We start from the raw sequence: 20,770 nt of genomic DNA, 5'->3' as shown, positions 1-20,770 counted from the left end.
CAATGTTGTCCCTCTTTACCAATGTTAAAATCTGGTCACCTTACTTATGATCCCAAATTCACTGTTAATGTTTGTGGGTGTTTTTGGAGTCTCTCCCCCAAATCCGGAGCCTCCCCAGGTACGAAGACGGAAGCGATTTGGCTGCAGGGAAAGCCGAGTCTGTGACCAAAAAGGGGCTTTCAAGGGGGGCTTTTCTCCCAGACCCCCCAAATCAGCTGAATGAAATTTCTCAGCCTCTGAATCAGCTTTTGAGAAAACACCAAACCAGGATCATGACGGGGCTTCTTACATCTTGGGTTTAAGGACTGAATCATGATTACAAATTCTAGCTTCCTTCCTTTATTCCTTTGTTTGTTTATGGGATTTAAAAGCTGCTGGACTGCAAATGACTCTGAAAAAAGAATAAAAAGATGCAAAAGACCCCCATCAAGGGAGCAATAAGTGAAAGAACCTCCATTCTATTTTTTATTTTGGATTGTTAATTTTTTTTTTTTAATCCTAAAAGGCCAAAAACAATTTCTGGGCGCAAAAAGAGAGAAATTGGCTTCTGGCTGGAAAGAGGGAGGGGGGAGCAAAGACGCGGGTGCCTCCAGCCCCAGAGGCGGTATCGGTGGGTCTGGAGGGGGGGGAGGAAGCGCTTTCCTCTGACTTCGAAATTGGGTGTGTCCAGGGGGAGCAGGAAGACCAATGGGGATTCTCCCTTCTGCGGCGTCATCAGTCTCCGGGCAGAGCCTCCCTTGACTTCATCCGATGGAGAAGATAGTTCCGAGCAGAGAAGAAGCTCAAGTGGGTTGAGTTGAGGCCAAGACGCCTTTTTACTCCTCTGTATTTTAAGTCATCTTCCCAAACAAAAAGGATCCCGAAAGATGGAAAAAAGATTCCTAGTGGGGATAATCAGTTGCAGTTTCCTGTCCCGTCGCAAAACACCCCCCAGAGCCCCCCTAAGACCACCTCAAAGGGAGGGTCTCCCGCCCCCTTCACTAAAGGGAGAGTTTGGGGGAGTTAATTTCCGAGGAGCAACTCAGACCCCCAAATACCCTTCTCTCAAAGCCCTCCAGGTCCTGGTTGAGGAATCGGGGATTATGGGGTGGGGGGTTCTTGGTCCCTCCCCAAATTCAGGGGCTCCCCAAGAAGGGATGCAAGCTCCACTCTTGCTTGACTTCAAAGCCTCAAATCTGAGATTCAGAAGAAAAAGTGAAGTTTCTGAAGCTGCCAAAATTCTTTTTCTTATACTTTTGGTAGCATTTGTGGATTCAGGTCTGAAAGTGCCTCCGTTTCCCTCTTTCGCTTTCCCTCCCCTTCCTCTTTTAATGGAAGAAACTTTGGGGGCTCCAAAGTGATTCAGGCTTTGAAATTCTGCCTCTCTTGCCCCCGACCCCTTTCCCAAAGTCTCTCCTGGGGTCTCAGTCCCGCCCCCCCCCCAAGAATGGGGAGACCTAGACGTTTCCAGCCCCAAAAGCGGAACTGGTGGGTCTGGACTGGGTGGGAGGTAAAGAGTTTGGGGGGAAAAGGTTCGTTCCCTCGACTTGTGGGTCGCTTTCCGAAGGTTTCCTTCCCAGGCTGGGTCCCATCATCTTCAGCGGAGTGGAGGGGAAAGGGTTAAAAAGGAGCTTCCTTCTCTCAGAGTCAGCCTGGAGAGTAGCCGGAAGAAGCAGAACCAATCAGAATTCTCCATTATGCAGTATCATCAGTCTCCAGGCAGAGTATCTCTTGATTTCACCCACCGGAGGGGACAGTTTTGTATATATGTATTTTATTGTTGGCTGTTCACCGCCCTGAGTCTTTCGGGAGTAGGGCGGTATATAAATCAAATAAAAGTAAAAGTAAAGTAAAGTTGGAAGTGCAAACAAAAGCGGAGAACCCAGAATTTCAGAGTTGGGAGGGACCTCGGAGGTCTTCTAGTCCAGCCCCCTGCTCAGGCAGGAGGCCCTAGGCCAATCCCACCAAATGGTGGTCCGGTCTCCTTTTGGAGGCCTCCAGTGATGGAGCTCCCACAACTTCTGAAGGCCACTTCTGTTCCTCTGGTTGGTTGCTCTCCAGAAATTCCTCCTTGGTTCCAGGTTGCTTCTCTCCTTGATCAGTTCCCCTCCATCCTTTTTTGTCCTGCCTTCAGGTCTTTGGAGAAAAGGTGGGTCCCCTCTTTTTTCTGGCAACCCCTCAAATACTGGAAGACTGCTATCCTGCCACCCCTAATTCTTCTCTTCACTAGACCAACCAGACCTAATTCCTGCAACCGTTCTTCACATGTTTTAGCCTCCAGCCCCCCCAGTCTCTTCTTGAAGATCTCCAGGGATGCCAATTCCAGGTGGGGGGGCTGCTCCATTGATTAATTGGTTCTCACGGCTAGGAAATCCCTCCTGATCCCTTCCAGGTTGGATCCCCTTCGGAGGCTTCAGACGATCCCCACTTCTGGGCTGATCGACCTTCGGCTTCTGTCAGCCGAGGGGCGATCCCTGGAGACGCTGCCCTGTGGGAACTAAAAGGGCATCTAGTCCACCCCTCCAGGTGCACAGAGAAAGCGAGACTGGATGAGAATCATGCGGGGGGGGGCGCAAAAGGAAGTCCACACTCCCCTCCGGATCTGCCAGGAAACAGCCCCCCTGAAGCTGCAGCCCCCCAACACTGAACATATCCCCCTCCCCCTTTCTCTCCTTCGAATTCTCTTTCATCTGGCGAAGTCAAGGGAGACTCTGCCCGGAGAACGATGACGCTGCAGAAGGGAGACTTCCCATTGGTCCTTCAGCTCCTGGACACTCCCAAGTCCGAAGTTCGAGGAAAACTCCTCCTCCGCCATCCAGACTCACCGATTCCGACTCTGCGGCTGGGAGCCTCCGCGTCTTTCTCCTCTCCCTTTGGGGCGCTTGTGGGGCAGCATCCATGGATGTCAGCTTCCAGGCTGCCATAAGGAAGGGAGGAGAGGCTTGAACTTTCACCGACTTTTTCCCCTGAAGAACTGTCTCCACGGAGATAGAGATGGGAGGGGGGCATTCCTGTGAAATGACAGAGATGGGATGAGTAGAGTGGCTTGGAAGATGGCCAATGAGACGCAGAGAATTGGGAACCGGAAAGGGAGATTTTGGGGGGGCCAAAGTTCAGTGCTAACTACGCATTGAGTCAGGGTCAGTTCGTTATGCTCAATAAAGAGAAAAATTTCCTCAAAGGTCGGGCGTTTGGAAATTCATTTATTTGGAGATAACAACGAAGCTTGACAATGGCATTTGCTGGGCTCCTCCTGATGCTGCTGGTGGGGGCGCTGGCTCGGATCCCTGGAAGCGAAGTGAGGAAGGAGACCCCGGTAAGGAGAGGGCTGGGCGAGGAAGAAGTTGGGTGGAGAAGGGGCTGAGAAGGACCCCTGGAGTGGGGAAGCTGCTGGGTCTCCAGAGCCAGTGGTGGGTTCCTCCTGGTTCGGTCCAGTTCGGCCGAGTGGTAGCGGTGACGATATGACGTCACCGAACCGGTTCTCCCACCCCCCACCCCCACGTTATTCTTACCTTTTATTTGGTCCCACCCCCAATCTATTGCTGCCTCCTGAGTCCCAGCTGATGGCTAGAGGGAAAAAAACTGTTTAAACTCTTGCCGTGGGGCTTCAAAGGGCCGCCCTACAGCTGATCAGTGTTAAAAGCAAACAAATGAGTCGGGTCGTAAGTTCGAGGACTGGTCGTAAGTGCGAGGACCTTCCATAAATGACTCTGACCATCTGGCTGCGCCCACCTAGTCACATGACCTCTAAGCCACACCCACAAAATAAGCCACACCCACAGAACCGGTAGTAAAAAAATTTAGAATCCACCCCCGTCCAGAGCCTCCAACAGCCTCGATCTCTGCCTGGTCTCTTCCCACTTTCTCCCCACATTCCGTCCTGGAGGACGGAGAGGGACCCCTCTGTTACGTATATAGTTTTGGCGGGAAAGTTTGAACTTAATAGCCCTCAGCTGATTGGCTGATTGCCACAGCTGCAGGGTATATAAGGAGAGCTGTTTCCCCAGGTTAGTTGCTGGATTCTCACTCTATTTTAAAGAGGTTCTCCCAACTTAAAATTGGCGATTTTGAGGCCAGAAGCCACGGAAAGAGCTGAAGCCACGAGCCGACAAGAGAGCTGCAACCCCGAATCCAGCCAGGCGAGCAAGCGGAGTACCTGGAGAATCTACCGACGATGTCTGCCTACATACCGCGCTGGCCTTTCAACCCAACGGAAGAGAAGTGGGGATCCTACATGTCCCGCTTCGAATGCTTCCTGGTGGCCAGCGATCTACAGGGGCTGCCAGACGTGCGAAAGAAAGCTCTGTTCCTGAGCCATTGTGGACCCAAGGTGTTCGATATGGCCGAAGCCCGGTCGGAACCGAACTCGGTCCACATCATCTCGGGGCAAACGCTCCAGACGCTGCTGAAGGACCACTACGCCCCGACGCCATCGAAATACATCCAGCGGTATGAGTTCCGGCAACGAATGCAGCATTTCTGCATTTCTGTATCTCTAACCTCTTTAACCTCTTTACACAAAATATCTCTATCTTCAACCAGAACCAACCTGCCATTTGCGGTGGGTCAGAAAACCCCACAGCGCTGGGGGTCAAAGTGGCCCTCGGGCAGCCCCTTTGCCAGGAAGGGACCAAAAGGCAGAAGCTTCCGGGAGAGGCGGGGAGGGCACTTACCCCACATGATTGAGGAAGGCCCCCCCCAACGATGAGGACCCCCAAGATCTCGCTGGTTGTGGGGCTGCGCCTCCCCTTCTCTCATCCACTGCAGCCCCACTCTACGCCGGATCCTGGGGGGCGGAGGGCAAAAGGAAGCCTGTACTCCGCTCCAGGGCTGACCTGAATCCCCCCTTGAGCTGCAGCCCCCCAAGACTGAAGGGCCCCTCGCACCGTCTCCGCTTCTCTCTCTGCGCTGAACTCGCTTCTCTTGCGGTGAAGTCAAGGGAGGCTCTGCCCGGAGACCGATGACGCCGCAGAAGGGAGGGTTCCCATTGGTCCTCCTACTCTTCCTGGCCACCCCCAATTCCGAAGTTCAAGAAAGACGCCCCTCCCCCCCACCCAGACCCACCGATTCCGCCTCTGGGGCTGGGAGCCTCCGCGTCTTTCTCCCTCTCCCTTTGGGGGCGCTTGTGGGGCAGCAGCCATGGCTTTTCCTGGGGTCCCCCTGATGCTGCTGGTGGGGGCGCTGGCCCGGATCCCCGGAAGCGAAGGCGGGAAGGAGACCCCCGGTAAGGAGGGGGCTGGGCGGGGGGAGGAGGGGGGCTGGGAGGGGCCGGGAGGGCTCCTGGGGGAAGGGGGGAAGAGAGGGGCTGAGACCCCAGTAGTGGGGAAAGGGGTGGAAGGCAAGACAGGCGGGATCCTGAGAAGCCTCGATCTCCGCGTGGTCTCCGCTCCCTCGCTGGCCCCACTTCGCCCAGAGGGACGAAGAAGGATCTTTGTGACTGTAGTGGGGAGGGGGTGGTGGGAAGGCGGAAGAACTGTGATGAGAAGCATTCGGACTCCCCCCCTGTCCCCCCCCCGTGACTGTGCCTGGGTGGGAGTGGGAGCTTCCAGACCCCGCATTGCACCCGAATACGGAGCCCCCAAAGTCGGTTGCCTCGAAAGTTCCCTGCAAGGAAAGAGGAAGGCGTCGGAAAGCGAAAGCGAAAGAGGGAAACTGAGGCATTTTCAGACCTGAATCCACAAAGGCCACCAAAAATATAAGGAAAAGAATTTTTGCAGCTTCAAAAAGTTCATTTTTTTCATTTGAGGCTGTGAAAATCAGGCAGGATTTGAGCCTCGAACCCTTCTGGGGGGGCTTTGAATTTGGGGAGGAGAACAAGACTCCCCCACCCCATAATTCCCCATCGCCCGATCAGCATGGGGGGGGGACTGATGATGGGGGGGAAGTTCTGAGTTGCTCCCCTCAATTGGCTCCCCAAATCTCTCCCTTTCCTGAAGGGGGCTGGAGAGCCTCCATTTGAGGTGGTCTTTGGGGGGTTAATTGGGGGGGGAGAGGAGAGATCCCCGATTCTCCCCCAAATCCTAGAAGGGCTGAAGATAAGGGGTGAAGAAAAGTTGGGGGTAACCAGAGAAAGTGGGGGCTGAGGGGAGAGAGGGGCTGGGGGGGGACCCCAGAAGGATCCCTCTGGATGTCCCCATTCTTCCCCCTCCCCAAACTCTGCTTGAGGAGGGGGTTGGACTAGAAGACCTCCAAGGTCCCTTCCCTTAATCTGTTCTGTGATGCCTCCCCTACAAGGGGACTCTGGGCGGCTTGCAGGTTGTACAAAGAACAAAAAGCCCCCTCAGGATCCAAAGTCCCCAGCCGAGAGAACGTCTGCTGGACCGGTTGAACTTCTGCCTGCGTTTTTCCACCCTGGGAGGAAGGAGGGGGCACAGCAAGAAATACCCCCCTCTTTCCCCCCCTTCCAGACCCCCAGGAAGTTCCACTCCCCCTGGGACCCCCAAATTCCCCTTCCGTCCTCCAGGGGGCGTCTGTCAATGAGTCTCTCACAGAAAGTCTCCCCTCCATCCCCCTTTGCCTCCCAAGTCCATCCTCCTCCTGTCCTGGTGGCTGGGAATGATGGGCCCTGGAGTCCCTCCTGACGGTCTTCCTTCCCCTCTTCTTTCCCCTTGCAGCCCATTTCCTGCTCCAGGGGAAGCACGAGTGCCGCTTCCTCAATGGGACACAGCAGGTGCGGCTCCTGGAGAGGAACTTCTACGACCGGCAGGAGATCTATTACTTCGACAGCGACCTCGGGAAGTTCATGGCTGTCACTCCCTTGATGAAGCCCTATGTGGACAGATTGAACAGAGATGAGCAGTTCCTGCAGATCATGAAGGACTCTGTGGATTCCATCTGCCGGCACAACTACGAGATTCTCCAGAGGAATTCTGTGATTGGCCGGAAAGGTGAGTTGGGGGGGGGAGTATCCCCTTTTCCTTTCCTTTCCTTGATTGAGACTCTCCCGGATGAAGATTTAGTGGTCATTTAAAAAGCAAGGAGGATTCAAATTCAGTGGTAAAATTAATTAATGAAGAGACTAATTAAAAGGCTTCAGGGGATTCAGGCTGCCTCCTCCTCTCTGCCCCCCCCCAGCTAAGCCCCAGAGCCCCATTTGGACCCCTTTCCAGAAGGCCAATAAAGGGGGGGGGGCTTTGAGATTTTAGAATAAAAAAATGAATGTTCAAAGGGAATCCATGAAAGCGAATTCTTCTGTCCTTTCTCGCCAGGTTTCTTTAGTCTGAGTCATTTCCACTCCCACATCTTTTAAATCCAATAAGTAAGTAAAATAAATGAATATATAAAATTAAATTAATTAATTAATGAAAAATAAATAAATGAAAAACTAAATAAATAAATAAAATAAAAAATTAATAAATAAAATACATAAGTAATAAAATAAACTAACTAAATAAAGAATAATAATAAATTAACTAAATAATAAAGGAAACTAAATAAACAATAAAGTAAATAATAGAATAAATAATAAACTAATAATAGCAATAAATAAACTAAACAATAAAATCAATCAATCAATCCAGATAGAATTTATCATTGTGAATCAAACGCAAATCAGGCGGAATCCTGGTCTGGGGTTTCCTTTGCCTTGAGCAGAAGCTGATTCAGAGGCTGAGAAATTTCGTTCAGCCAATTTTGGAGGTCTGGGAGAAAAGCCCCCCTTGGAGCCCCCTTTTTGGTCACAGACTCAGTTTCCCCTGCAGCCAAATCCCTTCCGTCTTCCTTCCTGGGGAGGCTCTGGATTTGGGGGGGAGAGTCCAAAAACTCCCACAAACCTTAAATCTGAATTTTACATCATAAGAAACACATCCTACTTCCATTCATCCATGAAGCCACTGATTGTTTACTTCTCTCTTCCAGATTCCTTGCAAATTGCCTAGATTTGTTTTTGTAATTTACATTCTCTGTGTAATAATATTTTTCTTTTATTTCTCTCAACTGATACGGTTCCAGAGACTGAGCATTGTGCAAATCTAGGATTTCAGCTGCACTTTTGCAAATTTGCAAATTTGGCCTTTCCAGGAAAACTTTACTCCTTTGATGGAAACTGAAAAGTCTTTAAAGCATCCCCATTTAAGAATTGCCTAAGTCTGAGGTTCCCATTGGGAGCCCAAAAATTATGTGTGGCCACAGAATTAAATAAGATATTACTTCCATAAGAGGAAAAAAATAGCCCATCCTAAGAGAGAAAGATTTTTTAGAGGGAGATCCTGGACTTTTGCTCCTTCCCTAAATAATTGAATATTTCAGGAGAACTGGCAGAGATTTTCTTCTCCACACATTTCATCTGGAGGCAAAACTCATTTTCAGTCCTAAATTCTTCCCAGCAAAGCTAGGAGGAGGATCACATCCATTTAATAGGATATCAGAATTTAGAATAGAATAGAACAGAATTCTTTATTGGCCAAGTGTGATTGGACACACAAGGAGATGATATTCTCTCAAATTTGAGAGACAGTTTAAAATATCTTTACCACCAAAGAGGATAAATTTCTGGAGATAATAATCCCCTGATTGATAATATTCAACATTGAATTATTTCTTACTATCAATTCAACATTCTTCTTGTCTGGCATATTTGAAATAATTCTCATTCCAGCAATATTTAATATGGACATTTCCTCACTTCTATTAATTTAGCTATATTCAATGGACCCGAACAAAGGAGCATCTAATGGCAATACTTTTATCCCAAACCTTCCAAAATCAGCATCGATTCTATGGGTGCTTGATCAGAAAGAAAAACGTAAATCTGGGTCACATTTTTTTACTGCATCAAAGTTGATATTAAAAATAAATCTTGAATATCAAAGTGTGAGGCAGAGAAAATGTATTGTGTATTCCTGCTGTTTGAAGTTGAGAGGTCTCCAAATGTTGATTAAATTAAATTCCTGGATGGACAGAAGGAGAAAGTTGTGTCTGGGAGGGGTGGGGGGTCCTTAAAGAGAAAAAAAAATCTTGTTCCGATCCAACAGTGGATCCAGGAGTGAATTAAAACCTTTCTCCAGCAACTCCCATCTGATCAAATTGGAACCACCAAATGTTAATAGTACATTTTTGTATAAAGTTAAATTTATTTTGGGTTGAGCTATAAAAAGTATTCATGTCACCTGATAGTCTCCTTGTTTACCTACTAAAAATAATCTATATGAATTGAAAATGTTTTCAATAAAAATGCCAAATTCAAACTTTTCAATTTCCACTGATTTATTTATTTATTTATTTATTTATTTATTTATTCATTCATTCATTCATTCATTCATTCATTCATTCATTCATTCATTTATTAAATTTGTATACCGCCCTTCTCCTTTCGGACTCAGGGCGGTGAACAGCCAAAATAAAAACATTTGTACAAAAGTTAAAATAATTATTTAAAACGAATTAAATAGAATTTGGCAATTTAAATTTGCTTCATCCATTTTCTTGCTAATAGATTTTTTTCTCATCCAGAATTTGCATTTTTGTTCAAACAGTCACCCAGACCCCCCCCCATTAATCCGTCCAAGAGTTGTGCCAGTGGGAGCATTTGGGGAAGGAGGAGATCAAGAGGGATCCTCTCCAAGGCTCAGATGTGATCCTGGGTTCTGCCTGATCTCAGCTCCTACTGCCCCCACCTTCCCTTTCCCCAAGACCTCCCCTATAGATCCCTACCCCTGCCACCCCCAATCCAGGCAGAGGCTGCCATCAAGAAGTCGGACCCCTCTGCACCTCCTCCCCAGGAATGTCCGGTTCCTTTGGCTGGTGTTGTGGCTCCGTTGCCTGAGCGTGGGCTATCGACAGATGCAGACTCTGAGAGTGAGGAAGAGGAGTTGGCAAGGCCTCCCTCTCCAGGACCCTCCTCTCTGGCAATGCCTCCGGAGGACACCGAAGGCCAAACGATAGGCTCAGAGCCAAGCACGTCCCCGCAGCCACAGGTGGACAGCGACGAGGAAGATAAGTGCTGGCTGGACCCTCGCCAGAGGCGCAGGGAGAAGCGTGCACAGCAGAGGGGAAGGCATGGCAGAGATTAGCTGAGTCACTGGACCACACCCCACAGGGTATAAATGTGGGTGTGGTGGCCAGTTCAGTTTGTGACGAGCAAAAAACTAGAACTAATCCATGATTTCTGCGTTACTGGACTTTGCCTGCTTTATCGGACTGCATTTGGATTAATTCTGGTATTGTTGAAAACTCTGCCTATTTTATCGGAATGCTGGCAGGCTAATCTTCGTTTTGAGTGAGTAAAGTCTGAATTGGCCGCTAGCCACTGGGTTGCTGCCAGCTTTATCTTCAAAGACTTTGTCATGTGGCTTAATTAACTCCGGGCCGTCTGTGGGTGTGTGTGCGTGGTATGGGGACAGAACAGCTGGGAAGGAGGCCAGCCAGTTTATTGGTTCAATTTATTTATTGGTTCAATTTATATGCCGCCCTTCTCCAGAGACTCAGGGCGGCTTACAATGTGTTAAGCAATAGCCTTCATACTTTTGTATATACCTGCTTAGTAGGGCTTTCGGGGCCCCCCAAGCGGTGTTCTTTTTTTATACAAACTCATCTTATTGCCCCCACAATCCAGGTCCTCATTTTACCTACCTCGAAAGGATGGAAGGCTGAGTCAACCTTGAGCCTGGTGAGATTTGAACAGTTGCAGACAAAGCCTGGTCTGGGGGGGGGTGTCCCTCCAAAAAACCCCAAGTCCCCCCCTCAGCAAGGATCTTGGCATGGCCCTCCAGAGCCTTGGTATGTCCTGGAATCAAAAGGTTGCCAGGGCTCTGGACAGGGTCACTCCCATGCGGCCTCTCCTGACCCTTCACCCCATCTCTCCCCACGGAGGAGTTGAGGGTCCCAAAAAGGCTCAAGAGACCCCTGGAGCCCCTCTGGAGGGAAAGGAAGGGGGAGTTAGAGCCCTCAGGAAGGCCTAGGATCGCCCCCACAGCCCCCTTCCAGGTAACCCGGTTGCTTTAGGGGGAGGAGAGCTCGCCTGGCCACCTTCAGGAGGTTTAGTTTAGTTTAGTTTAGTTTATTTGATTTGTATACCGCCCTACTCCCGAAGGACTCAGGGCGGTGAACAGCCAAGCAATAAAATACATAAATACACAAAATTTAAAACCAGATAAAATCAAATTAAATCATTTTGGCCCAGACAGATTAAAACACCCCAATAATTTAAAAACAGATTAAAATTTACATATTAAAAGAGGGAGGAGATTAGGCCAAGCCCGCTTGATGGAATAAAAAAGTCTTCACAGCGCGGCGGAAGGTGCGCAGATCCGGAATCCTCCGTATCTCTGGGGGGAGCTCATTCCAGACGGTAGGTGCCCCCACAGAGAAGGCTCTCTCCCTAGGGGTCGCCAGCCGACACTGTTTGGCTGACGGCACCCAGAGGAGTCCCTCTCTATGAGAGCGTACTGGCCGGTGGGAGGCTATTGGTGGTAGTAGGCGGTCCCGTAGATAACCAGGTCCTAAGCCATGGAGCGCTTTGAAGGTGGTAACCAAAACCTTGAAGCGCACCCGGAAGACCACCGGGAGCCAGTGCAGCTCGCGCAGGAGAGGTGTCACATGGGAGCGCCATAACGCTCCCATTACCACCTGCGCGGCCGCACTCTGCGCCAGTTGGAGCCTCCGGGTGCTCCTCAAGGGGAGCCCCATGTAGAGAGCATTACAATAGTCCAGGCGGGAGGTGACGAGGGCATGAGTGACCATGCGTAACGAGTCCCGATCCAGAAAGGGACGCAACTGGCGAATCAGGCGAACCTGATAAAAAATCCTCCCGGTCACGGCCGTCAGGTGCTCTTCTAAAGACAGCCGTGAATCCAGGAGGACGCCCAAGTTGTGAGCCCTCTCCGTGGGGGCCAGTGATTCACCCCCAATAGTCAGTGATGGCGTCAACTGACTATATCGGGACGTCGGAAACCACAGCCACTCAGTCTTGGATGGGTTGAGCCTGAGCCTGTTCCTCCCCATCCAGATCCGTACGGCCTCCAGGCACCGGGACATAACTTCAAGGGCATCGTTGGGGTGATCCGGGGTGGAGATGTACAGCTGGGTGTCGTCAGCGTACTGATGGTACTCCACCCTGAAACCACGGATGATCTCGCCCAGCGGCTTCACATAAATGTTGAACAGGAGAGGCGAGAGGACCGACCCCTGCGGCACCCCACATATGAGGGGCCTCGGGGTCAACCTCTGTCCCCCTGTCAACAGAGACTGCGACCGGTCAGAGAGAAAGGAGGAGAACCACCGCAACACAGTGCCTCCCACCCCTAACTCTTCTAACCGGTGCAGCATGATACCATGGTCGATGGTATCAAAAGCCGCTGAGAGATCTAACAGGACCAGGACAGAGGAGCACCCCCTGTCCCGAGCCCTCCAGAGATCATCAACCAACGCGACCAATGCCGTTTCCGTGCTGTACCCGGGCCTGAAGCCCGACTGGAACGGATCCAGATACGTCGTTTCATCCAGGTGCTGGGGGAGCTGTTGCGCGACCACACTCTCAACAACCTTCGCCACAAAACGAAGGTTGGAGACCGGACGATAATTTACCAACATTGCCGGGTCCAGGGAAGGCTTCTTGAGGAGAGGCCTCACCACCGCCTCTTTCAAGGCGGCAGGAAAGACACCCTCACCCAACGAAGCATTTATAATCCCCTGGAACCAGCCTCGTGTCACCTCCCGAGAAGCCAGCACTAACCAGGAGGGACACGGGTCCAATAAACAAGTGGTCGCGTTCAGTCTACCCAGAATCCTGTCCACGTCCTCAGGGGTCACAGGATCAAACTCATCCCAGATAACATTCTCAAGACCTGCCCCAGTCCCTCCCCCTGAGACTACCCAGTCAGAGTCCAGATCTTCCCGAATCTGAGTGATTTTGTCATACAGATATTGAACAAAATCCTCGGCTCTACCCTCCAAGGGGTCCTCCCGCACTTCCTGGTGGAGCAGGGAGCGGGTCACCCTAAACAGGGCGGCCGGGCGATTATCTGAGAGGGCCATTCTATGGCCGCCATCTTGTGTGTTCCCCAGGGCTCAGGACTCTCTCCCCTCCTTTACAACATCTACATGAAGCCGCTGTATGAGATAGAGTAGAATAGGTCTTCTAGTCCAACCCCCTGCCCAGGCAGGAAACTCTCCACCACTTCAGACAAATGGTTACCCAACCTCTTCTTTAAAACTTCCAGTGTTGGAGCAGTCACAACTTCTGGAGGCAGGTTGTTCCACTGGTTATTTGTTCTCACTGTCAGGAAATTTCTCCTTAGTTGTAAGTTGCTTCTCTCCTTCATTAGTTTCCACCCATTGTTTCTTGTCCTGCCTTCAGGGGCTTTGGAGAATAGCTTGACTCCCTCTTCTTTGGGGCAGCCCCTGAGATATTGGAAGACTGCTATCATGTCACCCCACTCCTTCTTTTCTTTAAACTAGACATACCCAGTTCCTGCAACTGTTTTTTGCTTTAGCCTCCAGTCCCCTAATCCTCTTCATTGCTCTTCTCTGCACTTTTTCTAAAGTCTCGACATCTTTTTTACATCGTGGCGACCAAAACTGAATGCAGGATTCCAAGTGTGGCCTTACCAAGGCATTATAAAGTGGTATTAACACTTCACGTGATCTTGATTCTATCCCTCTGTTTATGCAGCCCAGAACTGTGTTGGCTTTTTTGGCAGCTGCTGCACACAGCTGGCTCATATTTTAATGGTTGTCCACTAGGACTCCAAGATCACAGTTACTACTATATACCACATATACGGTACCTGTGCATTTTGTTTTTCTTCCCTAAATGTAGAACCTTCCTTTTTTCACCATTGAATTTCATTTTGTTAGATAGCATCCAATGTTCAAGTCTGTCAAGATCCTTCTGTATCTTGAGCTTATCTTCTGGAGTGTTGGCTATTCCTGCCAGTTTGGTGTCATCTGCAAATTTGATGAGTCCCCATCTATCCCCTCGTCCAAGTCATTGATGAAGATGCTGGAGTGTACTAAACCAGAGCTTTGGGGTACTCCACTGCATACTTCCCTCCATGTAGATGCAATTCCATTGAGGACTACACATTGAGTGCGGTTGGTCAGCCAGTTACGACTCCATCTGGTGGTGATGCTGTCTAACCCACATTTTTCTACTTTATAGAGTAGTAGCTCATCCGTCCCCAGGGGTGGAGGTGTCCCCCATATACTGAGGATACCCAATTTTTGAAAAGTGATTGAAACCCGGGACAGTCCCTGCGCTCAGTCATTCAAGCCCTGGTCTTCTCACCTCTAGGCTACTGCAATGCACTCTACATGGACCTCCCCTTGAAGAGCGATCGGAGGCTTCCACTGGTGCAGAGTGGGGCAGCATGGGCTATTTTTGCGGTCACTAAGGGGACCCATGTGCCACGACTGCTCCGTGAGGTGCCCCGACTGCCAGTCTCCTTCCAGGTGCAAGTCAAGGTGTTGGCCGTGGCCTCCCAAGCCCTGCACGGCCTGAGTCCAGGCTCCTTCAGGGACCCTCTCACCCCACTGGGCCTGATGTAAATGCTGTCAACCGCCTAGAGACATTTCATCATGAGATGGGCAACAAATACATTTTATTAATCAATAAATATTCCAGTATTACACCTAATTTTAAAACATGTGGTTTCATTTTTGATTGAGAAGAAACAACGGATGGAAACTCATCAAGGAGGAGAAGCAACCTGGAACTAAGGAGAAACTTCCTAACAGTGAGGACAATTAACCAGTGGAATTGCTTGCCACCAGAAATCATGGGAGCTCCATCACTGGGGGTCTTTAAGCAGAGATTGGGCAACCATTTGTCTGAACTGGCGGAGGGTTTCCTGCCTGAGCAGGGGGTTGGACTAGAAGACCTCCAAGGTCCCTTCCAACTCTCTTATTCTCTTATTCTGCTATGGGATTTGCCTATTTTGAGGATTCTTCCCTTTGGATGAGATCACCTGATCCCAACCGGAAGGATTTAGGTTTTCCCATTTTTCAGGATCCCTTTTCATTCCTTGCTGCCATTCGCTTTGGAAGAGGACTCCAAACACCGTCCCAAAGGAGTTTCTTTAGACGGCAAATAGACTCTGTTTTCCCTTGAAGACCTTTTGCTTCTCACCCAAGAAGCTTCAATTGGGACAGTCAGAACTGAAGAAGCTCCTCGGATGAGAAGCAAAATGTCTTCATGGAAAAACAAAATCCAGTTGCCTTTTGGAAAAAAAGCCCTGTTGTGTTCTGAGCATGCTCAAGAGAATTGGCCCCTGTTGGGATCCTTTGGAACGTTGGATGTTCCTATTGGTTAAGCCGTCTGACAGTTGGTATAAAAGAGCTGTCAGGCTGAGTTCAAGGTTCTTCGTATTGTACTTCTTCTGAATTGTGTTAGAGCTGTAGCTGTGAGGTAAATAAATACTTACCATTATAATCCACCTCTGTAATTCATCGTCTGCTCGAGAACACACCACTGGCGACGAGGATGGGATGTTGAATCTGGCAAATTAACAATAGTAGGTGTGAGATGAGCCTGAGGTAAACTGACAGCCTGAGGTGAGGAGAGTCGTGAGTCTTAAGACGCAACGATAATGGTGTCCTCACAGACATTTCCTCCATTCAATCCGGCTACTGAGACTTGGGAGGCATATGTGGCCTGTTTTGACTATTTTTTAATCGCAAACAACTACACGAACTTGTCTGCTGAGCGCAAACGCGCATATTTCCTCAGTTTCTGTGGGGCCGAAATGTTCGATACCGCTATGACGTTGATGGCCCCTCAATCCATACATGCTGGAACGTGGGAGGCTTTCATGAATAAATTGAAACGCCATTACGCCCCTGCGCCTTCTAGAATTGCCCGCAGACAGCAATTCTACCATAGGGATCAAGCCCCTGGGGAGACAATAAACCAATATGTCGCCGCGTTAAGGAAGCTTGCACACCATTGCGAGTTTGTGAACCTGGATGACTATCTCTTAGACAAGCTAGTGAGCGGAGTGAGAGATCAGAACCTTAAAAGGCGTTTAATCGTGAACCATAAACTGACGTTCCAAATGGCACTTGATGAGGCCTGCGCGGCAGAATTGGCTAATCTATCAATTGCGGAGCTGCCCCGGGGACAAAGCCCACCCACGCCGAATAGGGAAGCTTTATTAGTGAATAAGACAAGTGAGGGTGGCCTATCCGACTCAGATGGCGAGCTGGATGTCTGCAGAGTACATGAGGCGAGAGCTAAAACGTTCGTGGCTAAGTCACCGAGAGGAGCAGTCACTGAGTGTTATAGTTGCGGAGGGGACCATCTACGTGCCTCGTGCAGGTTTAAAGACACCGTCTGCCACCGCTGTGGCCGGCAAGGCCACAAAGCAAGAGCCTGCCGGTCCGCGCAGCCGCAGTCTAGAGCGAGGGTTCCTAGTAACCAGGAAGGACAATGGCGATTCCGCCTGACGACAGAGTGCAGCCGCGATGCCCGGAGCTTCTCCACAGTCCATATGGTCGTTCCAGATGAAGGGCTCATTAAAAATAAAATCCACCTCACTGTGTACATCGAGGGAAGGCCGTGCCGCATGGAGGTGGACACAGGGTCAGCCACCTCCATCATATCCTGGGCCACCATAAAACGTCTTGTTCCGAAGATTTCAAAAAGGAGGCTAAACCCTTGCAATGTGATTCTGCGAGATTACCAAAGGGGGGCAATTCCCGTGGTTCTTTCAGGGTTCGTTTTAAGGGATTTGCTGGATATTTATCATTGGTGGTTGTGGATGGGCCCCTACCAAGCCTCCTAGGGCTTAATTGTTTTGATGCCTTAGGTCTCACCGTTCAGGGCGTAAATGCCATTAGGTCTACTGAACTTGACGAATTATGTAAGGAATTCCCAGGTGTATTTGATGACCAGTTGGGAAAATATACAGGCACCCCTGTTTCTTTTAGTTTGGATCCCCAGGTCCAACCGCGAAGACTAAAACCACGCCGTGTTCCCTTGGCGTTGCGTCCAAAGATGGACGCAGAATTGGACAAACTCATTGCACAGGGGGTCCTAGAACCTGTTGATCGCCCCCTGGGAGACCCCAACCGTCATCGCCATTAAGGCGGATGGTTCAATCTGAATCTGTGCAGACTACCAGGCTACTATTAATCAGGCATTGTTGTCACATGCTTATCCCGTGCCGGTAGTGCAGCATTTGCTACATTCCTTGGGAAGTGGGTCAGTCTTTGCCAAGTTAGATTTAGCACAGGCATACCAGCAGTTGCCTGTGGATGATGAGATGGCCACTGCACAGACCATTGTCATGCATTGGGGAGCTTTCCGATGCCGCCGCTTGCAATTCGGCGTGAGCGTAGCCCCGGGAATTTTCCAAAGTTTGATGGAGAGGCTCCTCCATGGAATTCCCGGAGTGCTACCGTATTTGGACGATGTGCTGGTCTCTGCAACCAGCACATCTCAGCTGATGGACCGCCTTCGTTGTGTCCTGTCCAAATTTAGGAGTGTAGGACTCAAAGTTAAGAAGTCTAAGTGTAGCATTGCTGTACCTCAAGTTGAATTTTTTGGGTTCTTAATCGATAGCAAAGGAATTCATCCTACAGAAGCGAAAACTAAAGCTATACTGGATGCTCCCGTTCCTACGTGCAAATCTGAACTTCAAGCCTTCCTCGGCCTTTTAAACTTTGATGCTGTTTTTCTACCTCATAAGGCATCCATGGCAGAGCCCCTCCACCGGCTGTTGGACCGGGGTGCTCCATGGAACTGGACCGCGAAAGCCGCTGCTGCCTTTAGAGCGGTCAAACAATTGCTTGTGTCAAATTCTGTTCTAACTCAGTATTGTGAAAATCTTCCACTTATTCTAGCTTGTGATGCCTCCCCGTATGGGGTCGGTGCCGTCCTTAGCCACAGGTTTCCGAATGGGTCCGAAGCCCCTGTGGCATTTTTTTCCCGTACCTTGGCTCCCGCTGAACGGAATTACTCACAACTGGACAAAGAGGCTTTGGCACTTGTGGCGGGGGTAAAGCGTTTTCATTACTACCTTTATGGTCGCCTGTTTACCTTAGCTACGGACCATCAGCCTTTACTAGGTTTGCTTGCGGGTGATCAACAAACACCACAAATCCTGTCCCCCAGGTTTACCCATTGGTCCGTTTTTTTGGCTGCTTACCAATATACACTTACCTACGTGCCTGGGAAGCATCTGGCCCATGCAGATGCTCTGAGTCGTTGCCCCGTGACCACCTTCTTATGTGACCCAGCACCTGCTTCGGCTGTGTTTTTGATTGACAGTTCTTCTTTTGCCTTAACTGCTGCTGACATTGCCCGCCACTCTGCTCGTGACCCTGAACTCTCTCAAGTCCTGGACTGGGTTAAAAGGGGGTGGCCTTCGGGGAAATTGGGGTCCCCCTGGCAACCGTATGTTTCCAGGAAACTGGAATTATCAGCCCAAGGGGGTTGTTTACTCTGGGGTCACAGGGTGGTGGTCCCACAGCCACTTCGAAAGGCCGTCCTTGTCTCACTGCACGCCGGTCACCCCGGTATTGTCCGGATGAAAGCTATGGGAAGGAGTTACGTCTGGTGGCCCGGCCTAGATAAAAGCATCACAGATTGGGTGGCCTCTTGTCAGCGTTGTCAGGAGTCACAACCACTGCCCCCTAAAGAAAAAGCCCGCGAGTGGGAGGAACCTATGGGTCCGTGGTCCCACATACATTTAGATTTTGCTGGCCCTTTCCATGGGCAGATGTTCTTAGTGGTCGTAGATGCGTATTCGAAATGGGTGGAATTGGTGCTAATGGACTCCACCACATCCAACGCTGTCATAAGGTTTTTGCGCGCACTTTTTGCCACACATGGGTTGCCCGACCTTCTGGTGTCGGATAATGGTCCTCAACTGACGGCATCAGTGTTCGAGCTGTTCCTGGCAAGGCTGGGCATTTGGCATTGCCTCATCTCGCCTTACCACCCAGCGGCTAATGGCCTTGTGGAAAGGGCTGTTCACTCAGCAAAGGACGCGCTTGGCCGTATGGGCCCGGGTGCATGGCCGGAGCGTTTGGTTGAGTATATGATAGTACAGCACACGACACCCTGCCCGGTCACGAACTGGAGCCCCGCAGAGTTACTTATGGGCCGGCGTTTACAGACAGTTTTGGATCGCTTGCATCCTCTATATGCCCCTAGTAAACCTCTGGACTCCCATAGTACAACCAGACCCTTCGGGGTGGGGGATTCAGTTTATGCCAGGAATTATGGGGGTTCCCCGTTGTGGATTCCCGGATGGGTGATAGATATAACCGGGCCGTGTTCTTATAAAATAGATATGGGTCAAGGTAGAGTCTGGCGTCGGCACCAGGATCAAATCAGGGCTAGGAAGGTGCCGCCTACCGAGCTTAGTGAACAGACAGACAGGGGTATGGATAGGGTTGAGCCGGGGTTTGTGGACACCCATTCTCCCGATTGGAATAACGAACCGTGCAATCCAACACCTACCAGTAGCAGAGGGGCAGTTCGAGAATACTCACCCAGGGTACAGGAAGACAGTCCAGGGCCAGTGCATGTTGATCCAGTTGAAGATCGGTCTGTGGAAAGTCCTAGGGGTAGGAATGTCCCTGTCCAGACAGAACACCTGCCTAGGGTGAGCCCGAGGCGCTCAGGGCGTCTCCAACATCGACCCGCATACCTCGAGGATTATGCATGCACCATTCCAGGGGAAAGGGGTGTTGTGTTCTGAGCATGCTCAAGAGAATTGGCCCCTGTTGGGATCCTTTGGAACGTTGGATGTTCCTATTGGTTAAGCCGTCTGACGGTATAAAAGAGCTGTCAGGCTGAGTTCAAGGTTCTTCGTATTGTACTTCTTCTGAATTGTGTTAGAGCTGTAGCTGTGAGGTAAATAAATACTTACCATTATAATCCACCTCTGTAATTCATCGTCTGCTCGAGAACACACCAAGCCCCTTTGGGAGAACCATGACCTGGAAGACCAAGAATCTCCACAGACACTCAAAAGACAGAATATTTTTAGGAGTGAAAAGAGATCTTGGCCTGAACTAACCAACTTGGTCTTCCCTTCTGGACCCTCCTGTGTCTCTCATGTGGCTCCTTCCCCTCCTTCCCTCCAGCCAAGCCCACCGTCTCCATCTCCCCCACCAAGATGGAGCCCTCTTCCCCCAACACCATCCTCCTCTGCACCGCGACCGGCTTTTACCCCGTAGAGATCGAGGTCCAGTGGCTGAAGAACGGGCGGCCGGAGGAGGAGGGCGTGGCCTTTGGGGAGGAGCTCCAGAACGGAGACTGGACCTATCAGCTCCAGGTGATGCTGGAGACCCAGCCCCAACGGGGGGACGTCTACACTTGCAAGGTGGGGCATGCCAGCCTGGAGGTCCCCATCACCGTCCAGTGGGGTAAGTACCTGCCCTCCCTCCCCTCCTGATCTGGGGACCTCATCCTGCCTTGAGAAGGGGGAGAGACCCTCCCTGTGGGGTGAGCCAGAATGGAGCCTCCTGGGGGAAGGTGGGCCTGATTCTCCTGCTCAGGGGAGGCTCCTTCTCCTTCCCCAGAGCCCCGTTCCTCCAGCTCTGCCAGGAGCAAACTCTGGACGGGGATCATGGGGGCCGTGATAGGAGTGGCCTTCCTGGCTGTGGGGCTCTTCTCCTACCTGAAGAGCAAGAAAGGTGAGTCTGGGGGGCCGGAGGAGAGGTGGTGGGGAGGGGACCCTCTAGAGGAGGCCTCTCCTCAAGCTTAGCAGGTGGCCAAGAGGGGCCCCTTGAGGAATATTTATGGGAACTTCTGTTTTTGGAGGGGCTATAAGTGAAGATCCTGCAACCTATTATGGGCTATCGATGGGGAGGGGGTCCCGCTGAGTCCTCCAGCCCATGAAGG

At 50.6% G+C, this 20,770-nt stretch overlaps 2 protein-coding genes across 3 annotated transcripts in view; one reads left to right on the top strand and one right to left on the bottom strand.

Annotated features, from left to right (window-relative positions):
- LOC117660204 (H-2 class II histocompatibility antigen, E-S beta chain-like) overlaps positions 1–20,770 on the bottom strand; it is a 325,613-nt gene that overhangs the window by 81,756 nt on the left and 223,087 nt on the right. The window lies entirely within an intron of this gene.
- LOC117657432 (SLA class II histocompatibility antigen, DQ haplotype C beta chain-like) lies at positions 5,042–20,356 on the top strand. The gene is made up of 3 exons (XM_060687803.2): positions 5,042–5,203; positions 6,594–6,866; positions 20,011–20,356. Exons 1-3 carry the CDS (start codon positions 5,119–5,121, stop codon positions 20,319–20,321), a joined length of 669 nt encoding a protein of 222 aa, XP_060543786.2. The 5' UTR covers positions 5,042–5,118; the 3' UTR covers positions 20,322–20,356.

Source organism: Pantherophis guttatus, chromosome 2 (assembly GCF_059756535.1).
Source record: "Pantherophis guttatus breed Tessera chromosome 2, ASM5975653v1, whole genome shotgun sequence".
NCBI lineage: Eukaryota > Metazoa > Chordata > Lepidosauria > Squamata > Colubridae > Pantherophis > Pantherophis guttatus.
Note: the sequence above shows the minus strand (reverse complement) of the source record. Positions and strands in the feature narration are given on the sequence as shown.